Raw genomic sequence first — 26,514 nt, forward strand, 5'->3', positions numbered from 1 at the left:
GAACTTACACCGCACGCAAACATTTTGGCCAAAGACTTTGGACATTGCAACAGGACTCAGCAACAGGACTATTGTGTCTGGAGTATTTTGGAAAGCAAGGTTGGCACTTAAAATACCAAAGTGTCGATAACCTTCGCCGCTTCGCTTATTCTAAAATTTAATGGTACTTCCGACATTTTTTGCTTTCATTCAGTAAAATTAAAAAAAATGTAAAAATTATGGCATTTGACTTTTTTTGCATCTTTTTTTCACCCTGTATGTCCTTCCTGATACGCCTGGGTGGCTTAATTTTACACACCATATGATGGTTTCGATGACTCCCACAATAACACTCAAGCAGGTACTGCAACGAAAGCATATGGTTATGCTAACGTACGGGAAGACCCTTCGGAAAGTTCTCTGGTATCAAGAGGCAGCACCCTTTCGTATTTCTCAAAACAGCCTAGACTTGCACAATCAGCTAGTCGTATTATTTCGGGGTTTCGAACAGCAGATATATGCGAGCAGCTGCAGCTTTGATTATGTCACGGAAAATTATGACGTCACGGAAATCGGGTGGGCATCCTCGTTAACCGTGCAGAATGTGGAGCAGTCAATTTGCTCTGCCAGCGCTGATCCCCTTGGTCATTACCCAGGGCGAAATGCCACAACTCATGGTGGGCATTAACCACCCCTAGTACCAGGAGGTCATTGCCTACCAACAACAGGAAAATATTTCGCAAATAACGCGGCTCATACCTCGGCAGTTTCACACATGACTGCTACCCCATACATTCCATGTATGGGTCACTAGAGAGTAGCTCAAGAGAGATAAATCTGTATATTAAACCTCCACTTCTGGTGCGACCCTACTCAGTACGTGTAAATTACAACGTTGTTGGCTGCAATTTTTATGAGCTCAGCTTCCTGCACCGCTGCGATCAAAATATTCGTCCGATTCATGAATTCCACTATATTATCTATTTTTCCTCGCTTTTCCTCGCAGTTAAATTGCAAGAAATATGCACAATCTGGAGTTGGAACAGCAACATGCGGCGTAATATGCTGGCGTAGAGTTTTATACTCCGACAAAGGCTCAGAAAGGGACGACGAAGATGTGGATTCGCTGAGGACTACGTTGCTGTAGTAAGTCGGAACATAATCCCTTTCGCTGTAGTTTCGGTACCGGCTTAATCCAGAACATTGTAACGGACCGAAACAAATCGGTGGTTTATAACGTTGTGACAAACCTAATAGAATCAAGGTCCGTGGTTTTATTTGAAATGGTTGTTAAAGGTTTTCGGCACAGAAAACTTTCGTAGTTTGGATTTTTTTTACAACAAAGAACTGAACTTGAAATATCAATTTTAATTATCTACGAAAGAAATTTCCACTCTACTTGATTAGAACAAAAAGTTAGAAATTGTATGAAAATGCTTCATATGACATTTTTTTTAAACTAGCTGAATATTTATCCAACGACGTTAATCCAGATTAAACAGTCGAAAAAACAACACAAAAACTAGGAGAATAACAATAAACTATTAGCCATCAAAACTAAACGGTCATACAAAAGCGATGATGTGAATAAAAATCTTTTAAAAATGCGAGGGAAGCCCCAAGACCAATGCAACTGAAATCCTGTGCAGACAATAACAACTATTTCACGCCGACCCAGACCGTCGAAATCTCAAAAAAAAAAAAAAAAAAAACTACAACACTATCATTATAATTTATGTTGCTTACTTTAAACGGAAAACAATAACTACGAAAGAGTTGGAAAAAATCATTCTGAAACAGTCTTCATTAAAGCCCATGGGACTTTCAAAAGTCAAACAAAACACGTATTAAACAATGCCTCAATTGTCTAATGCTCGGTTACGGCTCAAGCAGATGCAATGTGAATAGCTTTTGTTCGAACTGTGCTGGCAGTCATAAAACAAAAGACTGCAAATCAAATATACATGGGCCCACATATGTCTACTTAGGCAATTATGAAATCTAGCAAGCAAACAACACAACACCTTCAAATCTAACGATCGGCATAACAACAATTTTCCTAATGCTTTGAATAAGAATATTCAGCATTTATCTCATGCTTAGAATACTGCGAAAAGATGCAACAACAACTTAATACCAATATTAAATAGTTTTATGTCGTCAAATACTGAACAATTATTTTCAATCAAAGAATTACAATACATTATAATTAAACTCATTCTGAACCTTATATTTGTAAACATAAATTAGATCGATTCGAGGTTATTACCAATCTCGCTTGTGAATCTTTATCATAATGGCTATTGGTTTAAAGATCATGAGTTGGAATGCAAGAGGCATCTATATCTATAAAAGAGGAAAATGTTTGTATGTTTGTTTGTTTGTTTGTTTGTTTGTTTGTTTGTAATTTATGGACTCGAAGACCGCTGAACAGGTTTTCCTGAAAATTTCCATGTATACTACAACATCGCCTGAAAGTAACATAGGCTATATAAATTTTTGAAATTCCATTTGAAACTAGAGCTATAGCATCAAAATCGGTGGTACCTCCAAATCTATTGATTGATTACAGATTCGGTCTCCAAATTTGGTAGTTGGAAAGAAATTTGGAACAAAAAAAATTATATTGAAATCGGTTCAGGTATGGATATAGCTCCCCGATTTCAAGCATTTCTTGCACCAAACACGCTATGTATATCCAATTTGAAATTTAAATTTGAAACGTGTGATTGATTTTATATAAAGAAAGTATTTCCGAAGTTATATTGAAATCGGTTCCGATTTGGATATAGCTCCCATATATATTCTCGGCCGATTTCACATGTTTGATGCACCAAACATGGTATGTACCTCCAATTTAAATGAAATATGGAAGGTGTGACGGAATTTGTAAATGTAAATTTTGTCAAATTATATTGATGTCGGTTCAGATTGGGAAATGATTTTATTAAGAAGTATTAACCCACAACGCCTTTGCAATGGTATTAAGCTAACAGTAAAAAACTACACAACAATTTAATTGAGGATACGATTATTACGTGGAAGTATGTTGCTACCTCGAATTCTTTAAATGATACAGAAATGCCACCCAACTTCAAAAAACTGTAGTTTCCTGCACGCTTGGCATTTGCTATGAAATTAATATCCGAAGGACAAACCCTTCGTGTATGCGGACTACATTTGGCATGTTCCTGCTATCCTCATGGTCAGATGTGCCTGACAGTTCACCCGTTGGTAGACCGAGCTATTTGTTTGTATACGCATTAAAGTAATACAATAATTACTTTTTTTTTTTTGAATTTGTTTTATTTTTTTAAACTAACAAATATCTATATATATAAAATCAATTGTTGTTTGTTGGTAACGGAATCAGTTTAAAACGGCTGGACCGATTTGCATAATTTTTTGTAAAAACCCCGAGTCATACCCCGAGTTAGGTTCTTAAAGAAAAAAATATAGACCAAGCCCACTTTTGCGTCCACAATTTTGATTTATCTAAAATCCTTATATTTGCCAATATAGAGGAGATATCGGTTTGAAAATTATTGCACGAGATACTGTTGACTTTCCATCCCCCTCTAAGTATTTATTTGGGGCTGAGGAACTGTCGTTGTCAGTACTTTTTAATTTATATCTATATATATAAAAGAAAGTTAGTTACTATTTATCTATTTATTTATTTTTTTTTTTTTTTTTGAATTCAAATATTAATACCAATTTATTTAATTGACTTGATTTCTTGAGAAATGAAATTGATGGCGAGTTACATGGAAGTGTAGTACCGAATTATGTAGTGGCGAAACGGAATAGATGATGTCGAAATAATTTAATGGAATCGAATTTTAAAATAGAAGTACATTCTATTGACAAACTATATAAGGATCTTTAAACTTTTTTTGTAAAAAATCAGCGAACAAGTTGAAGATTTTTTCAATGTGTTATTCTTTTTTTGTCAATTTTTTTTTTCAATTTGTATTATCTAATTGAATTCAGTAAATTTTTTGTGAACAAAATAAAGAATAATTTTTCACTATATACGAATTTTCACCAAAAATTTAAATAAGTGGGAAATACGATGTTAACTGACATCTACCTCCAGGGCCGACATCGTGGTTCAGCTGAAAGATGCGAACACATTTGAACAAACGAAAATTACCGAAAAACCCTAATGGGGCTCATTTCAAAGCGTGGAACTACTTCTTTCCTGTCACAATAATCCGTCCAATGTACAATCAGAAAAATACCAAATATAAAGGGTGGAAAATAGTAGAGCGAATGGGACTCTTAGTAAGAAAAGAATTTCTATCCTTCCAGAAACTCTTCCCAAACATTCGAGATACCTTTAATCGCTTTTGCAGGTCATGATATCGATCATAACTCACGGATAAGGGTACAACCCGATTTCATATTTATATAACCATCGTATGATTTAAGTTTTTTTGGTGTCTTGGTCACTTTTTTAATATTTTGGACATTATTTGGCATATTTGTTTCTAAGGAGGTAGAAAACCTCTTCGCATAAAGTTTGAAATTTTCAGAGTAGGGCCCATTTTGGTCTTGATCATATTCATTAAAGTCCCCACATTGGAGTATCTCCAAGTCCACTTTCACATCTAATTGGTGGTCAGAAAAGATAATTTTGTTTTCTATTGAATTTGTAACCCCCAAGAGAATATTGGTTGGGCCACGTTTTGGTATAACCCTTATATAAATGTATCCCTGATTTCAGCTATGACCGTGGTCTTGGCCACGTTTTTCAACTGATTTGGCCATTATTTGCTGTATTTAGGCTACTTTGTGAGTAGAGAACCGTCTTACAGAAAAATGTCAACATACTTAAATATTTTGGTACAGTCCCCATGTAGTCCCCAGGCCCGCCGATCTATAGTGATGTTTACCGATTGGCGGACAACAACGCGGGTATTGTTTAATCGTCATTGAATTTTACTATGAACAAGAACATAGACTTTTTGGGGACTCTAATGCGCAATTTGAGGTGCTATGGTAATGGGTGTAAAAGCGTAATTAACTTTGACTATTCAGAAATTATTTTGATTAGTCGAATCAATATTTATATTAAAATTTGTTCACCTTTATGAGCTAGATTTGTGAAATATTATGCTATGCTAAATTTGCATTAAAGACTAAAACTACGGGCCGGCAACGCGGACAAATCCGAGGAGAAATGTGACAAAAATCGTCAAAATAACGAATTTCGAGAGGTACCGTTATATGGGGACTATACCAAAACGTGGACCATTTTCAATACCAACCATCCTATACACAGTACAAATTGTTCTGCTAAATTTTGAAGCTCTACGTCAAATAATGTGGGCTGTATCGTAATTTAAATAAACAGACATACAGACGGAGTCTATGACGAATATTTAGGGATGTTACAAACGGAATGAAAAAGTTAATATACCTTCCTTTCCAAGGTGGGGGATATAATAAGCATTAAAGACTAAAATTACGGGCCGGCAACTATTACACTATTACGATTTACCTAAAATCTTTATATTTGCCAAAATAGTGAAGATATCGGTTTGAGAATTATTACACAAGATGCTGTTGGCTTTCCATCCAACCCTAAGTACTTATTTAGGGGCTGAGGAACGCGCCTACTTTTAAATCTATCTCTCTATATGTAAAAGAAAGTTGTGTTATAACATAAAGACCGCCGGTGTGATTTTAACGATTTAGACAAATTTGGAATTGCCTCTTGGCAAAAAAAAATAAAATCCAAAAAAATCGCGTAAAAATGTGAAATTTGAACATTTTCATTTTGACTTTTAAAATGTACAATAGTAATGTTTTATATTGCATATTTTTTTTCCATTTTGACTTACTATTTTCGAATGTACATTTGTAGTGTTTTTTTTTGGAATTCTAATATGATGTGTAGGTTTTTTTTTTGGGTAGTATAAAGCCACAACGGATAAAACTGTTATTTATAGATTTTATGTATTTATTCGTAATACCCAATAAAATTCTAAGATCGGGAAAAATCGAAAATTTTTCAATGGAATCGAATTTCAAAATAATAGTACATTCTACCGACAAACTTCGTAAGGACCTTTAAAAATTTGCCGCAAAAAAATCAGCGAACCAATAGTCAAATACCGACTATAAAGAACGCAAAATAGAAAGTCTACCTAAACATTCAAGATACCATTAATCGCTTTGCCAGGTCATGATATGGATCATAACCCCTGATAACGGAACAACCCGATTTCAAGTATATTCTACATTTTAACCATATTTTTCGTACTAATTTTAGCTTATGTTGATAATTTAAGAAGAAACCATCTTTGCAAAAAATTATCACGTTTTGGTATGAAATAAACTCCGAAATGTCAATCTGGGACTCATTCAGTCGGAAATTGTGGCAGAAACATGAAAAAAAATACGAAATTATAAAGCAACTTTATTGGATCTCCACCGCAAAATTTAAATGACAAACAATCTTACGGTAATCGGAGCAAAAGAGTAATTTTTTGGCTATTCTGACAAAATTCTGCCTTCAAGTATGAGGTGGACAAAACTGAATACCACGCAGTACGGGATTTTAAACGTTGGAAATACAAGTTTCAAATTATAGCTCATTTGAATGCTTTTTACAACATCAAAAATTGAGCTGAATTTTCACATGGGGCTATTATAGATGTTCTTTATCATATAGATATTTAACACTCAAATTAAAGCCTATAGCTGAAAAATAAGATCAGGGTATTCAAAATATCTAAAACCGACGGTAATTATAATTTTTGCCATGAATATTAATTTATATTTAGTCATGGAGTCATTACTCATAATCAAGTCATTACTTATAATCAAAATTGTGCCGCCTACATAAGTCAGATCTGTGATTTATTATGCTTTAAAGACTAAAAGTACGGGCCGGCAACGCGGACCGGGCCAGCTAGTTCGTATATAAAATTTTCAATGCATATACAATCAAAAGGGTTAGCGAAGCGCACCGGGTTCAGCTAGTCTCTAATAAAATTACAGAATTATTTAATGCTTCAGATAATAAATTTTTTATATTTGCTTAGATAATTTAATATATTTTGAAGCGTTGTCGGAGGTGTAGTTATAATTAAAATAATATTTCCCACCTTCTTACACCCATGGTTACTACTACTTCTATCCAATCCCACGGCGGCCGGTTCTATGTACCGGATTGATTGGAAGAATTGCTCCGGCTTAAACTGGATACAGGATTATAGCAGTAGGGACGACACCATTGGTTCTCCATCTTCGTCGTCGAAGTATGCGGCTCCCCCGCAATCTCCACAACAGCGAGTCGTGTAGCAGTTGACGAAACACATTGCTGTTCAAGTTTGAGATAGTGCATCGTTTCTCCAATTCAACTGTGATGATTTCCGAGGTAAGATCAACGAAATCGTAAGCTTCATGAGTCGGAAGAACATCAAGGTCGCACCGATCCAGGAAACGAATCTGAGTACCACCTGCAGGCTTCAAAGTTTTGATGTATACAACGTACTGAGAAACGATCGCATCAGAGGTGGAGGATAAGCGTTCATATTGCATCACTATGTCCAGTACAGACCTATGTCGCCTGAGATTGACTCTATTGACCCGTACATGGAATGTACGGGGGTAGCGGAACCGCCGAGGTAGAGGTGCTTAACGTGTGTATTCCGCCGATTAAATAGCTGTGTCTCACGTTATATTTTCAATATCATAACAGAAGTGAATGTTGGGCAATAACCGTCTGGTGCTAGGGAATTTCAATGCCTATCATGAACTATGGTATTCCGTTCTAGGTAATGACCAGAGCGTCATAGCGTTGGCTGATGAGCATATCGATAGCTCCACGTTTTGCACAGTGAATGAGGACGCGCCCACCAGAATAAGGAGTTCGCCGGAAATAACTATCGTGTCTTCAGTTCTGACGAGTGACGTATCGTGGCAAACATTAATTTCTTTAGGCTCAGACCACCTACCTATTATTGTCGCCATCGACAGATCACGCCACTTCATAGACTCTGGACGCCGAACTTTCCTTAACCATGGGGAAGCCAACTGGCAAGAATTCAGAGAATATACCAATCGCCGTTTCAGAGAACTGCCCAACCCTTCTAATGGAAGGTAGCAGATAGGTGTTTCCGGGACATCATCAAAGCTGCAGCCGCTCGCTATGTACCTGCTGGTCGAATAATTGAAATAAGACCAAATTTCTCAGCAGAGACATCGGGATTAGGAAATGAGCTTCGCCGTACTAACCCTGATAACCCCAGAGGGAACTTACTCTGGAGGAAAACACGTTAGTCGGTGAGCATAAGCCCAAAAAGTGGCTAGAACATTTGAAGCATTGCAACATCAGTACCGGAACGTGTAAATTGTGGACAACGGTTAAGTCGCTCTCGAACCCTGGAAAAAGGATGATTGGACATCTGTCTCATTTAACGGCGCAGAAGTGACAGATCCGATGAGGTGCGCGCGTTTTTTCAACCGGCAATTCATAGACCACTCCCAGAGTGACAGGACTAAGAGAAGAATCCTACGCCGTGTACGATCTCTTCCAGTCAGGAGGCACCACCACAATTTACGTTGGAAGATGAAACACATGTCATCAGAAGCGCAAAGTTATCCAAAGCGCTTGGTCCTGGCGGAATATCTATGGTGATGTTGAAGCAACTAGATGAACCAGGAGTTGAGTATTTCACCAAACTCCTCACCCTTTCGTTAGCCACTCTTATAGTTCCCGATGCCTGGAAAATGGTCCTGCTATTGAAGCCAGGCAAGGATGCCAGCAAAAGTGATTCATACAGGCCGATATCACTTTTGTAACCAGTAGCCAAGACGCTTGAGGCTTTACTCCTCCCCAGCATAAGAGAGTGTTTCCCAGTAGCTGATCATCAACATGGATTCCAGAAATTGCATAGCACATCAACAGCTTTACACGCCATTTCCACACATGTCAGCAGAGGACTCAACCAGAACAGACAGTGCGACAGCTTTTGATCAATCATGCCCGGCCAAGTTTGAAACGTTGGATAGTAAATAACATGTATGGACGCCAGTTCTACGTGGAATTCAGAAACAAGAAGTCGAACATCCGTGGAGTGAAACAGGAAGTTTCCAAAGGTGGGGTGGTATCTCCGGAACTGTTTAACCTCTACCTTTCTGTCATTATACGCCTTCAGGCGGCATAGAAAAAATAACGTACGCAGATGATTGTACGATCGTGGCGTCTGCACCCATCATAGATGACATTTGCGATCGGTTAAACGCTTACCTTGTTGATCAACCCCGTTTTTCACTGCGAGCAGTATGGTGTTGTAATTCAGAACATCAAGTATCCCAAGGTCTTAGGGGTCAAATTCGATAGCCCATTCAAGTCGTCAGCGCTTACCACAGCTATCTGCGATAAGATTAGAAGTAGGAACAAGGTCCTCTAATCTCTGGCCGGCAGCACATGGGGAGCTGATAAGGAAACTGTACAAAATAATTTGTACATATTTTTATAAATATAAATAAATCTAACAATAAACAATAAATATTCTAAAATTGCATATTTCCAGCCGCAATTCGGTTATGTCCCACCACACGCACAGTATATGTACGCTCAGAATATGTACAAGACAACTTGAATGAAATGACAAGCAGCCCAGCAATGTTCTCCATTCAATATTAGAATATATAAGAATAATTGCGTGGCTGTCATTAGGTTTCAGTAGTACTTAAGGAACATATTTTTAAATAAAAACTAAAATTGAAATTACACCCAAACGAAGTGGTCGTGTTTCTTTTCTCACTTTCTGCATTGGTCACTCGAGCCGGATCGAGAATTGATTCTACAGCCAAACCATTCTGTTGTATTTTTCTTGTCGTTTACAGAAACCTTGTTGACCTCTTACAACGCGATAGGCCGGCCTGTGGTAAACTATGCGCAAAGACATAGAAGTGTAAAGATGGGACAAGACAGAGTCAAGATATGGCAACCCTGTGAAAATACCTCTGTTGTTATGATATCGTAACAACATAGCAATGTCAAGCGATTAAAACCGCTTAGGCAATGTGTGAAAGTCTATGGAGTAAAATTTTGAAACCCAATTTTTGGATTTTTCAAATTTTTGTTTGTCTTATATTTCTATAAATGGGTTTTTTATATTAACATGGTCCTGTCACGAGCTGTTATCTGGATAGTATAGACACAAACCATTTGCTCAAAATGCATTTTGTCTAGTCTTTACCATTTTAGGTCTTTGCTATGCGGCTCCGGTATGGTCAGCCAATGTTAGTGCTACGCAGTGGAAAAATATTCAGTCTTGCCAGAATGCCGGCCTTAGAACCGCAAAAGGGTGACTCCTCATGACACCTGCGAAGGTGTTACCGTTGCGATAGCATAATAATAGATAGGCAACCTCCGCCCTGGCACGTAAGAAAAGACCTTCATGATCTAGAGATAGAGGTACAGATGTATAAGAGAGAGCCTCTAGATCGACAGGTCTATCAGGCGGGACTGAATAGTATTCACTCTAACGCGGTCTCAGAAGTCGTGGAAGTACATAGAGTGAATACTGTACTAGGAGACCACCCCCTCTCATCACAGCTGATGAGCGAGAGCTGCCTCGACAAACCCGAGTAGTTTTGGTCCAGTTAACATCCGGATGGTGCAGCCGCCTCAATTCCTATTGGCCCGGATCGACAGCGATGCCAGAACATCTGCCCAGCTTGTTGCACAGGTCCACATGACACGCTGCACCTATTTCACTATCCAGCCAAACCTACTCACCTAACTCCAGTCTCGTTGTGGACCCAACCCTTTTTGAGACTGGACTTTGAGAGAGAACCCGATTGAGAGGAGAACAAACACAGCAGTATGACAAAAACATTTGAGTCAAGATTTATACGAGAATTGGTTGCATTGATATTCATGCTATTATAGGATAGGGTAAAAAACGATGTATATCTAAAAGAAGTAAAAATCTATATATATATATATATATATATATATATATATATATATATATATATATATATATATATATATATATATATATATTTTATATATATATATATAAAAATCAATTGTTGTTTGTTGGTAACGGAATGAGTTGAAAACGGCTGGACCGATTTGCATAATTGTTTGTACAAACGTTCGTCATACCCTGAGCTAGGTTTTTAAAGAAAAAAATATTGACCACGCATACTTTTACGCCCACTCTCTTGATGTATCTAAAATCTTATATTTGCCAGATAATGAAGATATCGGTTTGAAAATTATTATACGAGATACTGTTGACTTTCCCTCCAACCCTAGGGATCTATTTGGGGTCTGAAGAACTGACAACGCATACTTCTAATCTATCTAAATATATAAAATAAGATTGTGTTAGTTGCTACGCTTATAACTCAAGAACCGCTGATCTGATTTTAACGATTCACACAAATTCGAAATTGTCTCTTGGCAGAAAAGGATAAAATAAAAAAAATCGCGTAAAATTGTGAATTTTGAAAATTTTCATTTTGACTTTTGAAGTGTACATTAGTAATGTATTATTTTGCATGATTTTTTCCATTTTGACTTACTATTTTGGAATGTACATTTGTAGTGTTTTTTTTTTTTTTTTGAACTTTAATATTATGTGTAGTCTTTTTGGGTAGTATAAAGCGACGACAATTATGGAGTTGCGGACCTGAATAGATGCTGTCAAAATAATTTAACGTGGTCAAACCAATGTTAAAAGATAATTAATTTTTCCAAGCTGCTAAAAAAAACAAAAAAAAAAAAAGGCTACTGCATTTCAAAATCGGGGAAAAATAATAGTAAAGACCAAACTTCGTAAGGACCTTTAAACATTCGCTGTAAAAAAAACAGCGAACAAGTTGAATATTTTTTTTTTTTAATTTGTGTTTATTAGTTACTATGCTTATAACTCAAGAACGTTTTGAAGGATTTTCACAATTCATACAATTTTGGAATGGAATCTTGGCAAAAAAAATTGTAAAATATGCCAATAAAAATAAAAAAGAAAAAATCTTTTGGGCGTGAAATTTTTACAATTTAAAAACTATACAGAAGTGTTTATTGTTTTGAATTCTGAATAAATAACATCAAAAAGAAATAGTACGCCATACGATGTTAAATGGCGATCTTTCATGTCTGAAATTGGCATTTAGCTTTCAACTCCAGGATCTACATCGTGTTTCAGCTGGAAGATGCGAACACATTTAAACATACAAAAAATAAACGACAAAACGTTATGGGGCTCATTTCAAAACGTGCACCTACCTACTTCTTTCACATGACAATAATCCGTCCAATGAGAACTCAATATGCAAAATTCATTTGGACTGCAATCGGTGAAATGCCGAATATAAAAGCGCAAAAAAGCAGAGGGAAAAGGGTTTCTACTCTTTCAGAAATTCTTCCTAAACTTTCACGATACCTTAAATCGCTTTTGCAGTTCAAAATATGGGTCGTAACCCCAGGATGAGGATTCAACCCGATTTCAAGTATATCTTACATTTTAACCATATTTTCTTACTAATTTCGGCAAATGTTGGTAATTTGGGAAGAAACCATCCTTGCAAAAACTGATCACGTTTTGTATAACCATCATATTATTTAAGGAACCGGAAATTTGTTTAACTTTAAAAACAAGTAAAAAAATAAGTTCGGCCGGGCAGAACTATTATTATCATCCGCCTTAGGGTAAAGAAAATATTTTTATATAAAAGTATCAGAATTCAAGCGTGTTTCACTTTAAACTTCATATACCAGTAAGACTGTTTGGATAATGCAGTTAACTTATCAAAAAACCATAAAGTGAATGAGGCCGTTATATGGGCCATACGAAAACGGGAACCTCTGTGGACAATTTTATACTTCAAGGATTGTAATCTATCAAACCTTCTAAAATACCAAATTTAAAACAGTTATGTGCGTAAATGTGACTAGAATTATCAATATATAGAAGAAATAGAAGAAAAATATAGAAGAAATGTGGCAAAAATCATCAAAATACCGAATTTCGAATTTCCCCGTTATATGGGGACTATACCAAAAACGTGGACCGATAGATCTCATTTTCAATACCAACCATCCTATACACAATACAAATTGTTCTGCTAAATGTTGATGCTATACGTCAAATAATGTGGGCTGTATCGTAATTTAAACAAACAGGCATACAGACGTACAAATCGACTTAGAATTTTATGCTGATTGTGAATATATATATGTATGGGGTCTATGACGAACATTTAGGGATGTTACAAACGTAATGAAAAAGTTAATATACCCTTCTTTCCAAGGTGGAGGATATAATAAGCATTAAAGACTAAAATTACGGCTTGAAAATTATTATATGAGATACTGTTGACCTTCCATCCAGTCCTAGGTATTTATTTGACCGCTGGGGAATTGACCACGTCTACTTTTTAATCTATATATATGGATATGAATAATTTTTTTTAAATATTAGTTCTACCCCGAGTTTTGTTTTTATTCAAAGAAAAAGTGACCACGCCCAATTTTACGCCCTTTTTTAATTTACCTGAAATCCTAATATTTGCCAAAATCATGAAGATATCTGTTCCACAGTTAGTATATAACTTAATCTTGACTCTCCCTCCAACCTTAGGTATATATTTGGGGCCAGAGGAACTGCCCACACCTACTTCTTTAAATCTGTAAGAATTTAAAAAAGTATAGTAACACATTAGTTAAGAACGGCTGGGCCGATCTGACTCAAATTTTCTTTTGGTTATTTGTAATTACAGTAGAAACGTTTTCATGAAAGAAAACGTTGAGAAAAGCCTCTATAAAAATCGTGGAACTGAAAAAATTGACTTTTATATTTTGATATGGAGTTTTGTGTAGAACTGTTTCAAAATACCTTTTGGAATTTAAAATTCTTATTTGAAAAAAAAAACCGAAAAAATCGAAAAGTTTGCATATTTTCTATACATGCCGTTATATGGTTGACAAACCAAAATTTTCAATTTTGACTAAAAATACTTTTCAAAGCATCAAAACATTAATAATCACAACGTACTTTTAAAGGCCTCAAATGTTTTGCTCTATACTTCACAAAAGTTACAATAGAGTTTTAAATTTGATATAGTCCAGGGTGTCATGAAGAATCAGTTGTACAAATATGTTTCAGGTCGGTCTAAATTGATATAGTCCCTCAAATGATGTAGCCCCTTTCAAATTCCTCAAATGTTGGTAATTTGAGGTTTTGGGAAGAACAACACATTCTTTCAAATAATTATAAGAATAGGACCATGCTTTGGTATAACCCTTATATGAAGGCATCCGATGATTTCCGCTATTTCCAGCGACTTGGTCCCATTTTTCAATTGATTTTACCCTTATTTGGCATCTTATATTCTAAGGGGGTAGAAGACCTCTTCGCGGAAATTTTTTGATTATATTATCGAATCGATTTGGCTTAAAATGTGTTTTTTAGGCTAATTTGGGGGTAGAGGGCTATTAAAAAACAGTTAATTTAAGTACATATGATCTATATTTTTAGGTTTTAAACTCTCAAATTAAAACCTCTGGCTGAAAATAATTATGCTTTAAATACTATGCATTAAAGACTAAAACTACGGGCTGGCAACGCGGACCGGGTCAGCTAGTTATGTATATATGAAAAATTTATTTTAGGAGGGTATTTTCATAGTCGTCACCAATCATGGTTTTGTTGTAGAGCCAACTGTTGGGGAAATATATTATACGAGAAACAAGTTCCTCATAATTTTGATATTTTATTTCCTTCTGAGAGTACGTATAAGAGGGCTGTTCGGAAACTTCTTAGCCTATCTATGAATGAGAATAGTTAGTTTTTCAAAAATGTTTTTATTTTTCAATATAATCTCCTGAAACTTCAATTCACTTAGTCCAACGCTTTTCTAGCAATTCTATCCTTTGATTGAAATAGTTTCCCTAAAGGTTTTCAATATAGTTGTTTACAACAGTAATTGCATCTTCATTTGAAGTATATCGCTTGCCAGCAAGGCATTTTTTAGATTTGGGAATAAGTAAAAGTCACTGGGAGCTAAATAAGGAGAATAAGGTGGGTGGTCAAGCAACTCGTACTTTAATTCGTTGATTTAAAGCCATTGTTAAAACACTCTTGTGCGCTGATGCGTTGTGTTAATGAAAAAATTATTCTTTTGTATTGCAAGGCAGGACGTTTTTAATTGATCCAAAAGGTTGCAATAGTACTCTCAATTTATTATTTTACTCTTTTGCAGATATCAATAAAATACTTTTGAAGTCCCAAAAAACCCGTTGCCATAACCTTACTAGCCTATTGAATTTTTTCTTCTTTGGGGCACTTTCTCCAGCTTTAGTCCATTGTTTGGATTGTTCTTTTGTCTCCAGCAACTGAGTGTTTGCTTCAAACCATAAACCTTTCGTTTTAAACGACAAACCCTGTTTGTACCATAATTTCATAAAGTTCAGCATCCGCATTTTTTTTAATGGAAAAATTAGAACTGCTTGCTTCATTAAATATTTACATAAAAAGGTTTATCGGGACAAGAAATTCATAATGATATGGTGAATGTGTTAAGTGAAAGAGCTCCTTCATATGCAACTGTACAAAATTGGGTTGCTGAATTTAAACGTGGTCGTACAAGCATTGAAAATGAACCATGTAGGGGACGTCCAAAAACAGCAACAACAACAGAAATTGTAGCCTTAGTGCATGATATGGTATTAAAAGATCGACGAGTAAAAGTGCGTGAAATTGCTAAAATCATAGGTATCTCAAATGAAGAACTACAGATGAAAAAGCTTGCTGCAAGATGGGTGCCGCATTCGTTAACAGTCGATCAAAAAAGCATAAGAATGAACAAGCTTGTTTGGATCGTTGTAAGCGAAATAAAATGGGTTTTAAGCGTCGTTTCATAACTGTTGATAGGACATGGATCCACCACTATACTCTAGAGACAAAAGAACAATCCAAAGAATGGACTAAAGCTGGAGGAAGTACCCCAAAGAAGAAAAAATTCAATGGCTAGTAAGGTTATGGCAACGGGTTTTTGGGACTTCAAAGGTATTTTATTGATATCTGCAAAAGAGTAAAACAATAAATTCAGAGTACTATTGCAACCTTTGGATCAATTAAATGTACAAATTCGAAAAAAAAAACGTCCTGCCATGCAACACAAAAAAAATATTTTTTTCATTGAGACAACGCACCAGCGCACAAGAGTGTTTTAACAATGGCTATAATTCAACGAATTAAAGTACGAGTTGCTTGACCACCCACCTTATTCTCCTTATTTAGCTGTTTGTACCGTAATTTCTTAAAGTTCAGCATATAAAAATGCTGTCGATACATTGAGTTATGACAAATGTAGTCCTTCAGTTGCAGCAATGCTTTAGACAGAGCGCATAATAGACATCTATTCCTTCCTTTTGTTTAAATCCTTATATTACAAGTCTTGCTTTATGTTTTCCAATACTTCTATCAGCATTCGTTTGCTCCTTTTGGTAGTTTCGAGAGTATCCATGTTTTGTGTTCAATTCATGAAATTATCTCTGATTTAATTGCTTGCATCCATTTAATTATCTCAGCACTTTCAACAGCTTCTGAACCTCTCTTTGATTAACGAAATCATGTGACATCATTACAAACTCATCGCTAATAGAGTTTGATATTATTCGATTTCTTAACAGTTATATATTGCTATATTCACATGCGTCAATTTAAATCATGTTCTCTTAGACGTTTTCCATTTTGAATTTCTTCAAAACCTTCAAATCTTTTAAGTCGCTTATTGAATCTTCAGTTTCGGTGCTCTTTACTTGCTGTTCGGCATCTTGCACCGCTTCTTCTTAAATTCTTTCTGGGGGGTAAAAATCTTATACATCCTCTGATTTATTGTCATGTAAACGAATGCGTACTGATATTTCACTTTTGCGGTGTATCTTTAAGATTACTAGAATAACCGTCGTTTTCTTTTTTTACTATTGCGTCTATTTCAATTCCTGCATTAGGGCAATCACTAATTTCTTATGAAAACATCACATCTCCTGATACTTCCATGATATTTTTCTCTATAATGTGGACACGATATCTCTCGCCGTCATAAGATAAACCATTACTGCGTTTTTGTCTACCTTCTTCCGGCGTGACTAGAAATATGAACATAGCATTTTGTTCCGATAATTCGAGTTATTTATTTCTTGGTTTCTTTTCATACCAAATCTCGGAAGGGCTTTTATCTTCTACAGATGATTTTCCCGTTCGGTTTAAAATATATATGGCAGATATTACAAATTCTACACATAGCGACTTTGGAAACTCAACATTCTTATTCGAGTTCATAAATTTCTTTTTATTATTATTTTTGTATTCAGAGCCATCGTTCTGTTGAGGAGTATATGGAGCAGTAAACCTTTGACTTACTCTATGTTTTGCAGCAATTTTCTTCACTTCGGCGTTGTTAAATTCACCATCATTATCACTGAGCAAGGTTTTAAGCGTGTGCCCTTGGCTTTTGGAATATGCGGAGCTTTGTAAGTCTCACAGATTTTATTATAGTTCTTGGCTCGAATACCCATCTCATTTTACAGTTTCTTCTTAACATGTCACCATCTTTCATGATACAATTGCAGATTATTTTCTGCCGAAAAGAATACGCATTGATTTGCAGGCACGGAGCAAAGATCAACTCTGAATAATTTTACATTCGGCTACCCTCTTTATTGTAGAATAAACCTTACCTGAGGGTTTTTGTCATGTGCAGCCAATACAGAAAAAAGTTTTCGCGACAAACGAGGAACATACCATGCATCACAAAGTTTCACCTTTTCTCGCCATTGCACAGTGGACGAAATTCAAAAAATGAAAATCAGATATTTGTTGTAAAATGTTTGCACACGAACTCTAAAGGGGTAAACTTTTTAGAAAACATATAATAATAGCTCACTTTAACGGCTCACTTCGAGAATAGCATAAAAAAAGAGATAATGTAGTTAGTTGATTTTTTCAGGGGGATCAGTGCAAATGTAGTGTGAAAATAGATCTGTATTACAAAATTAAATACATTTCAAAATGACAAATATTGGCATAATTATTGAAAAGCAAGGAATTGACTTTTTTATTGAAGTAATTTGTGTGTTTAGTAGTTGTATAGAAGATGTGTGAGTTTTGAGTCGCCTTTAAGATTAATTTTGACAATAAAATTGGATTTCTGTTAAAGTTTTAATTGTTTTCCTCCCTGAATCATCCAATGTGATTTTTTTCACGCTATTAGTAATGGTCCTAAGATTCTAAAATTGCTAATTTTATTCTCAGATTTTGTCAGATGTGTATCTTATGCCTAAAATACTGAAGTAACTTCGCTGCAACTTTGTCAGTTTTATGGTGCTAGTGACATAGAATACGTTTTTGTCGTTATATGTTGTTTGTCTTATTGCTGTATCCATTGGAGAAGAAAAGTTCTTCAAAGAAAATATTAATTCCCACAACTATTAACAGAGAAGATAAAATATTACACATTGATCACAAGTTACAGCTTACTATGATGGATGGTAAATTATGTAGTGTCTCGACTCAGACGTCATCAGTTAAATGCTATATATGTAATACAAGCCCAAAAGAAATGAATAATATTGAAGCCTAAAGAGAGAGGTTCAAACCGATAGTTATGAATTTGGATTATCGCCTTCGTTCTTTTTTTTTTTTTTTTTTTTTTTTTGTTTTTAGTACTTTCTTTGTTACAGACAAGAAATTAAAAATAGCAAATTAGGTCAAACTTAGAAGAAAAAAATCAATTCCAATAAAAAGAAGAAAAAAATGCGATTGAAATTCGAAAAGAAATGGGCTTAATTGTACGCAAGCCAAAAGTATGAGGCAGTGGATTTTCAAAAAAGGCGGGAATACAGTGAGAGGATTTTTCAAAAATGTGAGCTTCGAAAAACTTAATGCCTTTGCACTGGAAACTGCTAAAAAGTACTATCTTCTACCCACAGTATATACAATTTTAATATAAGCACCCGACATTATAAAATATACCATGGTATCGATTGGAGAATTATCTGTGGAGGCCGGGGAGTCTAGAAACAAAGATATAAAAAAAGTTTCGACTAAATCATTCATTCATTCATCATTCTCGTATTTCAACAAATACAGATCTTATTGAACGTCCTGTTCTGAGCTCTGACACTTTTATAACGGGACAGCGAACGATAACAAACAATAAAAAATATTATTAAAACCTCTACTTGATTTATTCGAATAACACTGAAATTTATAAATATCCATAAATAACTTTGATTTAATCTTTAATAAATTGTTATTTTATTTTGTTTACAAAAATGTGAAAATAATATAATTTGGAATTGATTTGCATAAAAATTCTTCTTTTTTGGAGGTAACTTACAGGGGGACTCTACCTGAAGGCGGGGCGTTCCAAATAATTTCAGTAAGATTATTCTTTAACTCTTCAGAACGTAAAATGTCAAATAACAGAACAATCTGGTGTGGAAATGTGACAAGAGTTGGGCAAATAACTCTCATTCGGGAGGTACGTTGTAAGGGGGCCATGCCAAAACATGCACCGACCATATCCATTTTGTCACATTTTTTAATTTTATTCCATAATTCATTTTTATACCACAACCAAAGATTCATATTGATATCTGCACAGAAAGTATTTTTTTTCGTATTTCAACAAATACAGATCTTATTGAACGTCCTCTTCTGAGCTCTGACACTTTTATAACGGGACAGCGAACGTTAACAAACAATAAAAAATATTGTTAAAACCACTACTTGATTTACTCGAATAACACTGAAATTTATAAATATCCATTAATAACTTTGATTTAATCTGATAATAAATTGTTATTTTATTTTGTTCACAAAAAATGTGAAAATAATATAATTTGGAATTGATTTGCATAAAAATTCTTCTTTTTTGGAGGTACCTTTACAGGGGGACTCTACCTGAAGGCGGGGCGTTCCAAATAATTTTCAGTAAGATTATTCTTTAACTCTCCAGAACGTAAAATGTCAAATAACAGAACAATCTGGTGTGGAAATGTGACAAGAGTTGGGCAAATAACTCTCATTCGGGAGGTACGTTGTAAGGGGGCCATGCCAAAACATGCACCGACCATATCCATTTTGTCACATTTTTTATTTTTATTCCATAATTCATTTTTATACCATAACCAAAGATTCATATTGATATCTGCACATATAGTATTTTTGGCCGCTGTTCCCATACAACCTCGACCATCAGATTTATTGAAATTTCTTTGAAATAAACAGAGCTGCATAAGAAGTTTATTAGTTTACATTCAAAAGAAAATAGTTTCGTCCACGTTTTGAATAATCGGTCTTTGGAAGTTGCTTCAAATTGCTGCTGCAGAACATCCCAAATATCATAGTCAGAATCTATTTCCATTACCTTAATGAAAACGTCATCCGTGTTTGTGATCAGACTCTTGCCATAGCTGTTAGCTATTCCCTACACTTCTTGTGTTTCTCTGCTTGAGCTCCTAATGCTCATCCGGCTTGGTAAGTCTTTTCTCACCTACATCCAGAGCTCCCACTTCCACATAATAATTGTATGTTTTTGCAGAATTCCATTGTAAGTTCTTTTCCTTATGTAACCTTTCATTAATATATATATTAATTAATATATTATCTATATATATATTATATATATATATATATATATATTATATATATATATATATATATATATATATATATATATATATATATATATATATATATATATATATATGTTAATGTGATGGTGCTGAGTCCTGTTGGAAGTTTAAGAAGATTGTTTTGTAAAACTTGTAACTTTTTAAATGACAATCTATATATATATATATATATATATATATATATATATATATATATATGTAATGTGATGGTGCTGAGTCCTGTTGGAAGTTTAAGAAGATTGTTTTGTAAAACTTGTAACTTTTTAAATGACAATCTGCAATTTTGGACCAAACTGCTGCATCAAAGAAAATAATTGCTTGAAATATTGACTTAAATATTAATATTTTGGTATTGGCATTAAAATTTCAGTTTCTGTTTCTACATGGGATTTTGATCAAGTCGTTTCTTTACTTTTCGAACCATTTCTGCTGATGTTGCTGTTTTCTTCCGTCCACTTCCTTGACGTCGGGCTACGCTACCAGTATCACGATAACGAGCGATGGTAGAGATATAAACGATTTATTCACATTTAAATGCTGTAGTGCTCTAACGATAGCCACTTGTGGTTTTCCAGCCAAATATAAAGAAATCTCACTATCACGCTTGAATTCCATCAAGAATAACTTTTTTTTTGGAAAATTCTCATCAAAACGCATTTGTACCCTTGTAAACAATAAAATGAGCTGACACTGGAATAATTTTAACAGCTGTCGGACAAGTGGCTTAGAAATGACAGAAGTCCGAGGTTGGTTGCAGGTTTTTCATCTCACCCTGTACATGTCCGTCTGTCCATGTATTTTTGTGAAAAACATTTTTTATCCGATGAGATGAAATATTCCTTACAATATTTGTTTGGCCCAAGGACGAACCCTATTCAAATTGGCGAGAATCGGTTCAAGTTAGATATAGATTTTGGCACATCCGACCGAATTCAATGTAGAAGAAAGTAGGTCAAATTTGAAAATCAGTCACATGCGTAATATGTACTCTACAAGAAGATATTTGGTAGCAGATACCAGATCAGTTCAGAAATACCTCTGGCAAATTTTATCATAATCGGTTCAGAGTTGGATACAGTTCCCATATTTAATTTTATCCGATATCAGGTGTATTGTGCACAAATGACTAATATCAGCCCAAATGGACTGAGTGTTTGCACTTCTGACTGAGTTCATCGTAGAAGCAAGAACTACAAATTTGGTGAACATCGGTTAAGATATAGCATTAGCTCCCATATCTATGTTTCATTCGATTTGGTGTTATATAGCTATGTTTCATCCGATTTGGGGTGATAGACCTTCACGTGCGCATTAGATACAGGTCAGAAATATGTGTCAAGATCGGTTCAGATTTGGATATAGCTCCTATATTTCAGGTTTATTGTGCACCAAATGGCTAATATCAGCCCAAATGGACTGAATTTTGGCACTTTAATAAACTTTTTTTGTTACGGGAGCTCTACTAAATACGCATAGTGGTGCAGGGTATCATATAGTCGGCCCGCCCGACTTTTGACCTTTCCTTACTGGTTTTCATTATTTGGTTGATTGTTCATTAACTAACATTCTTCCATTGAGCTTGTGTCATTATTTTGGTCTGGATTTACATCAGGCATTCAAAAAAAAAAAAAAAAAAAAAACAAAAACACATATGGGTACTTGGGTTTATAATGGTATCATAAAAGTCTTCTTTCTTTAAAACATAATCTCCACATTTTTTTTTAAAGTTTCGTTTTTGTGGTGTTAAGGCTTTATTCACTATTGACTGTCATCAACGGTTGTAAAATATACGATGTAATTAGTTGCGACTTCAACTAAACTATTCGAGCCGTGAACTGTACTAATAATTTGTAGTCGTCCCCAAATTAGTTAGATTGAATTCAGGACATTTTCGAAAAAATCGTGCATCATGAGCATAAGCACGAAATGTCGAAATTTTCTTGACGACCACGTAGACCCACGTATTACCGCAGCCCCGTATAATAGTACCTCCCAATATTCGGCATAACGAAAATTAAAGCATTTGCAATGGGTATTGTACTGTTTTGTTTTCAATGTTTCGTCATCCAGCAAAGCACATTTCAAAAACAAAAAGCAAGTCCCATTATTTAAGTGCCAGTTTTATTGTATTTCGTTTCATACTTCGAGAAAATACAATACTTACTGGCAATGATAATATTGTTTATATTATCTTCAGGTCAGAATTGATCAATAAAAATTTGTCAAAATTTGATTTATTTCAAAATATAATACATTTAAAGTTTATTATAATTAGTATATTTATTTACATTAGTAGTGTGTTTGCAGATAATTTCTCTCATTTTGTACATTTCGTTATTAATGTTAATAATGTAGTATATTATTTTAACATTATAAAATACAACATGAATTCTTCATGTGAAAGCCTTTTTTTATCCCAAAGAATTTTGACAAAGGTTTGCTCGGTCAATGTGAAGTATATTTATTGGTAAACAGCAATATCTTTTTTAGTACATACATATGTATGCCAGCTTACAATAAAGCTCGGGTGATGCTTTGCAAGTATCCTTCAAATCGAATCAGATTTGTATCATTTAGACATTAATATGCCTTATGTTAGGGGTCTTGTTTTAAATCTGTCCACTAATATTACAAGGATGAAATAATTAGTAATATACAGTTTTCAACGGTTATGTCATTGAAATGAAAGACTGTTTAGCTATTTATTATTATTCTTACTCACATCCCCGCTGGTTAAGGGTATAAATTATATTAATCAAATATACACTATTCTTCTTTACATATTTGAGTATAATTTACAAGTATAGGCAAAAAGTCATGCCAGTCTATGCACATATGTATGTATTTTAATTCCGCTAGAATTAATATTTTTTTCTTTGCAGGTTTTACAGAATTTTGGATTATAGCAGAAGCCAAATTATACAAAATAACCAATATTGGAAAATATTTATACCCCTATGTTTCGCCGCAGTTTATTTACAATCGGAATACTAATGCGCTATTTTGACTTTAAAGCATCATATTTAATAGGTATGTTTTTAAAAATTGGCATTTCTTTACCATCACATGCAATATAAAATACTTCAGTTGGAATGTGTAGACAAGATTTGTTAATTAAGATTTGTAGCTGTAGCCTAATTACGTTAAGATGTATATACAGACATCTACATTGGAAATCGCACTAATATAAGTAATTAAACGCGCTAAATACAAGCATTAGTAAGAATGTGATATAAAATTATTTCAAATGTAAGTTTACTAAAATTGAGCTCGAGGTGTTTGTTGTCTTTTGATAAAATTTATATATTTTTCGATATTTCGTCCTCCGAAGGAAGACATCATCAAGATGATCAATATTTAAAAATATTCAAAATCTCGCCAAGTACCGACGTCGACCTTGCGTTGCAGTCATTTGTTTTGTCAAATTTCGGAGGACGAAATGTCGAAAATAATAAATAAATATTATTAAAAAAAAAACAACAAAGATCTCGAGCTCAATTTTAGTAAACTTACATTTGAAATAATTTAAAGTAAAGTTCGAATAAGATAACTAAAAATCAAAAAATATGATATAAAATCATTTTCAAAGTAACATTATTTAATATTTTTGTTCAGCACACTCTTTTTGGGATTGACCGTGATGAAAAATAATTATCACACAATTATTTGAAATAAACCGAGTTAAATTTTGACAAGCCTCCAAAATATTTCCTCGATTTCGCTCAAAGAGCGAATCGATGCTCCTGGGAGCAGAAAAAATGGAGCAAACTCAATTTCTCGATGTCGCTTGAATAGGAGTGAGCATGTTTTTCTCGTTTTTGAGTGGGAGCAAAATTTGTTCAGAATCGATTCTACTATATTCTACTATTGCTGAGTAATTATTCTGTTTTTGTCTTGCCGTTGTTGTGTTTGGATGTATGTGTATTTTTCACCATATATTGCAAACGTCCCAGCAAGCAAAAACTATCCCCCAAATCACTTAGAAGTCACGCTTAAGCGATAGAAATCATCGCGTATGATATCGCTTTCTCACCCCGGAAGGAGCATCCTTCGGGAAGAGATGAACCACGCCCGCGATAGTTTTCCAATAATCGTGGAAGTCACTTCCTCGATAGTTATTGGAAGTGAAAAAATCAAAAGAAAAAAAAAATTACTCCAGATTAAGCATACTAACACAGCAAGCTAAAAATATCCCGCAAATCACTTAGAAGTCACACCTAAGCGATAGAAATCATCGCGATTCATATCGCTTTCTCACTCCGGAAGGAGCATCCTTCGGGAAGAGATGAACCACTCCCGCGATATTTTTAGGCATGACTGAATAGAGCATACGGCGTTACTTGTAATAATCGTGAAAGTCACTTCCTCGATAGTTATTGGAAGTGGGAAAAAAAACATTTTTTTTTTACTCCAGACTTAAGCATTTATTTTTTATTGTCCCTGCAAGCATTTGGAAGTGAGTAATTCACTTCCATTTTAAGATGCCACTTCTGCGACGCTTCTAATCCTAATAAATGCGATAGTAGGTACATAATAACAAAACGCAAGAAAGTTAAAAGAAGGTCTCGCGTGTGCTGACACTATCTAGTGACTGCCATCGGATAAAACAGTGATAGTTTGCAATCATTCACGAATTGAACATAAATAAGACTTTACCCTGCAAGCATTTGGATGTGAGTTTTTAACTCCATCACCTAATATTATACTACTTTGTCGCTTCCTGCTTGTGAAACGTCGATAGTTGGTCGATTTGCAATAACAATTCTATTGCCCCACTACAATCAACTAATTTTCATCTCCAATAGTAACTTTTTGGCACTTCCCGAAGATTAAAGAGCGATTGTTTTGTTTTACTCCCAAAACGGAGAACAAAATTAAACGGGTTCAGTTTGTCGGAGATCGGCATTGGTGCACGAATGAAAAAAAATCTATTAAATGAAAAAATATATTTAAATTATTTAGTGAAATATAGTTGTGCCCTTTTTCAGTATTTTTTAGTGTATGTGTTCAAATAATTTTTTAAAAAAGAAGTGATATACAAAATAAAAAAATTAATATTATTTAGTGAAAAAATAAAATTAAATTTTGTGTTAATAACTGTGTTTTACTTATGCTTTTTGTTAAACAAATAATAATTTTATTTTAAAGACTTCCAGCTCTTTTTTACTTTCTGAAGGCATTGCATATCGTATACAAATCAATAAAGTCACCAACAGTCGATGAAAACCCACGCCCTCAATCTCGAATCTTTAACCAAAAAGGTAAACCGTTCGGGAAGAAATGAACCACGCTCTCGTTACTTCCTTAAATTACCTTTATTGTAACGACTGAACGTTACTTAGTCTTTAATTTCATCTGCCACTAAAAAGTCAATGTTGAGAAGTAACGAGTGCGTGGTTCATTTCTTCCCGAACGGTTTAACTTTTTGGTTAAAGATTCGACATCGCCGGCGAGGGTTTTCATCGCCTGTTGGTGACTCTTTAGTTATGTCAGCGACAAAAAATGCTTGCTGGGTATTCTATCTAAGAACTATAAGACACTGTGGCGCAGTGGTAAGCATGCAAGCTTTGCTCTCTGAACACCTCGGTTCGATTCCCAATCCAGACATCACGTTTTTAAAAAGGAAATGTTTGAATATTTCATCTAATAAGTAAGAGTTCTATGCAAATGAACATTGGAAAAAGTAACAATAACCCCAGCAAGCAAAAACTATCCCCCAAATAACATAGAAGTCACGCCTAAGCGATAGAAATCATCGCGTTTGATATCGCTTTCTCACCCCGGAAGGAGCATCCTTCGGGAAGAGATGAACATGAACTTTAGAATTACATAAACTATGCTATTACCGAGCT

At 34.7% G+C, this 26,514-nt stretch overlaps 1 protein-coding gene across 1 annotated transcript in view; it reads left to right on the plus strand.

Moving 5' to 3' along the window:
- Positions 1-26,514, plus strand: part of LOC131802705 (nipped-B protein-like) — a gene marked incomplete at its 3' end in the record, with an annotated part of 84,608 nt that overhangs the window by 11,609 nt on the left and 46,485 nt on the right. The window contains 2 exon segments of the mRNA XM_059123126.1: positions 23,545-23,594; positions 23,597-23,692. Of these exon segments, the coding sequence (XP_058979109.1) occupies positions 23,545-23,594; positions 23,597-23,692 (146 nt within the window).

Source organism: Musca domestica, unplaced genomic scaffold, assembly GCF_030504385.1.
Source record: "Musca domestica strain aabys unplaced genomic scaffold, Musca_domestica.polishedcontigs.V.1.1 224, whole genome shotgun sequence".
Lineage (NCBI taxonomy): Eukaryota > Metazoa > Arthropoda > Insecta > Diptera > Muscidae > Musca > Musca domestica.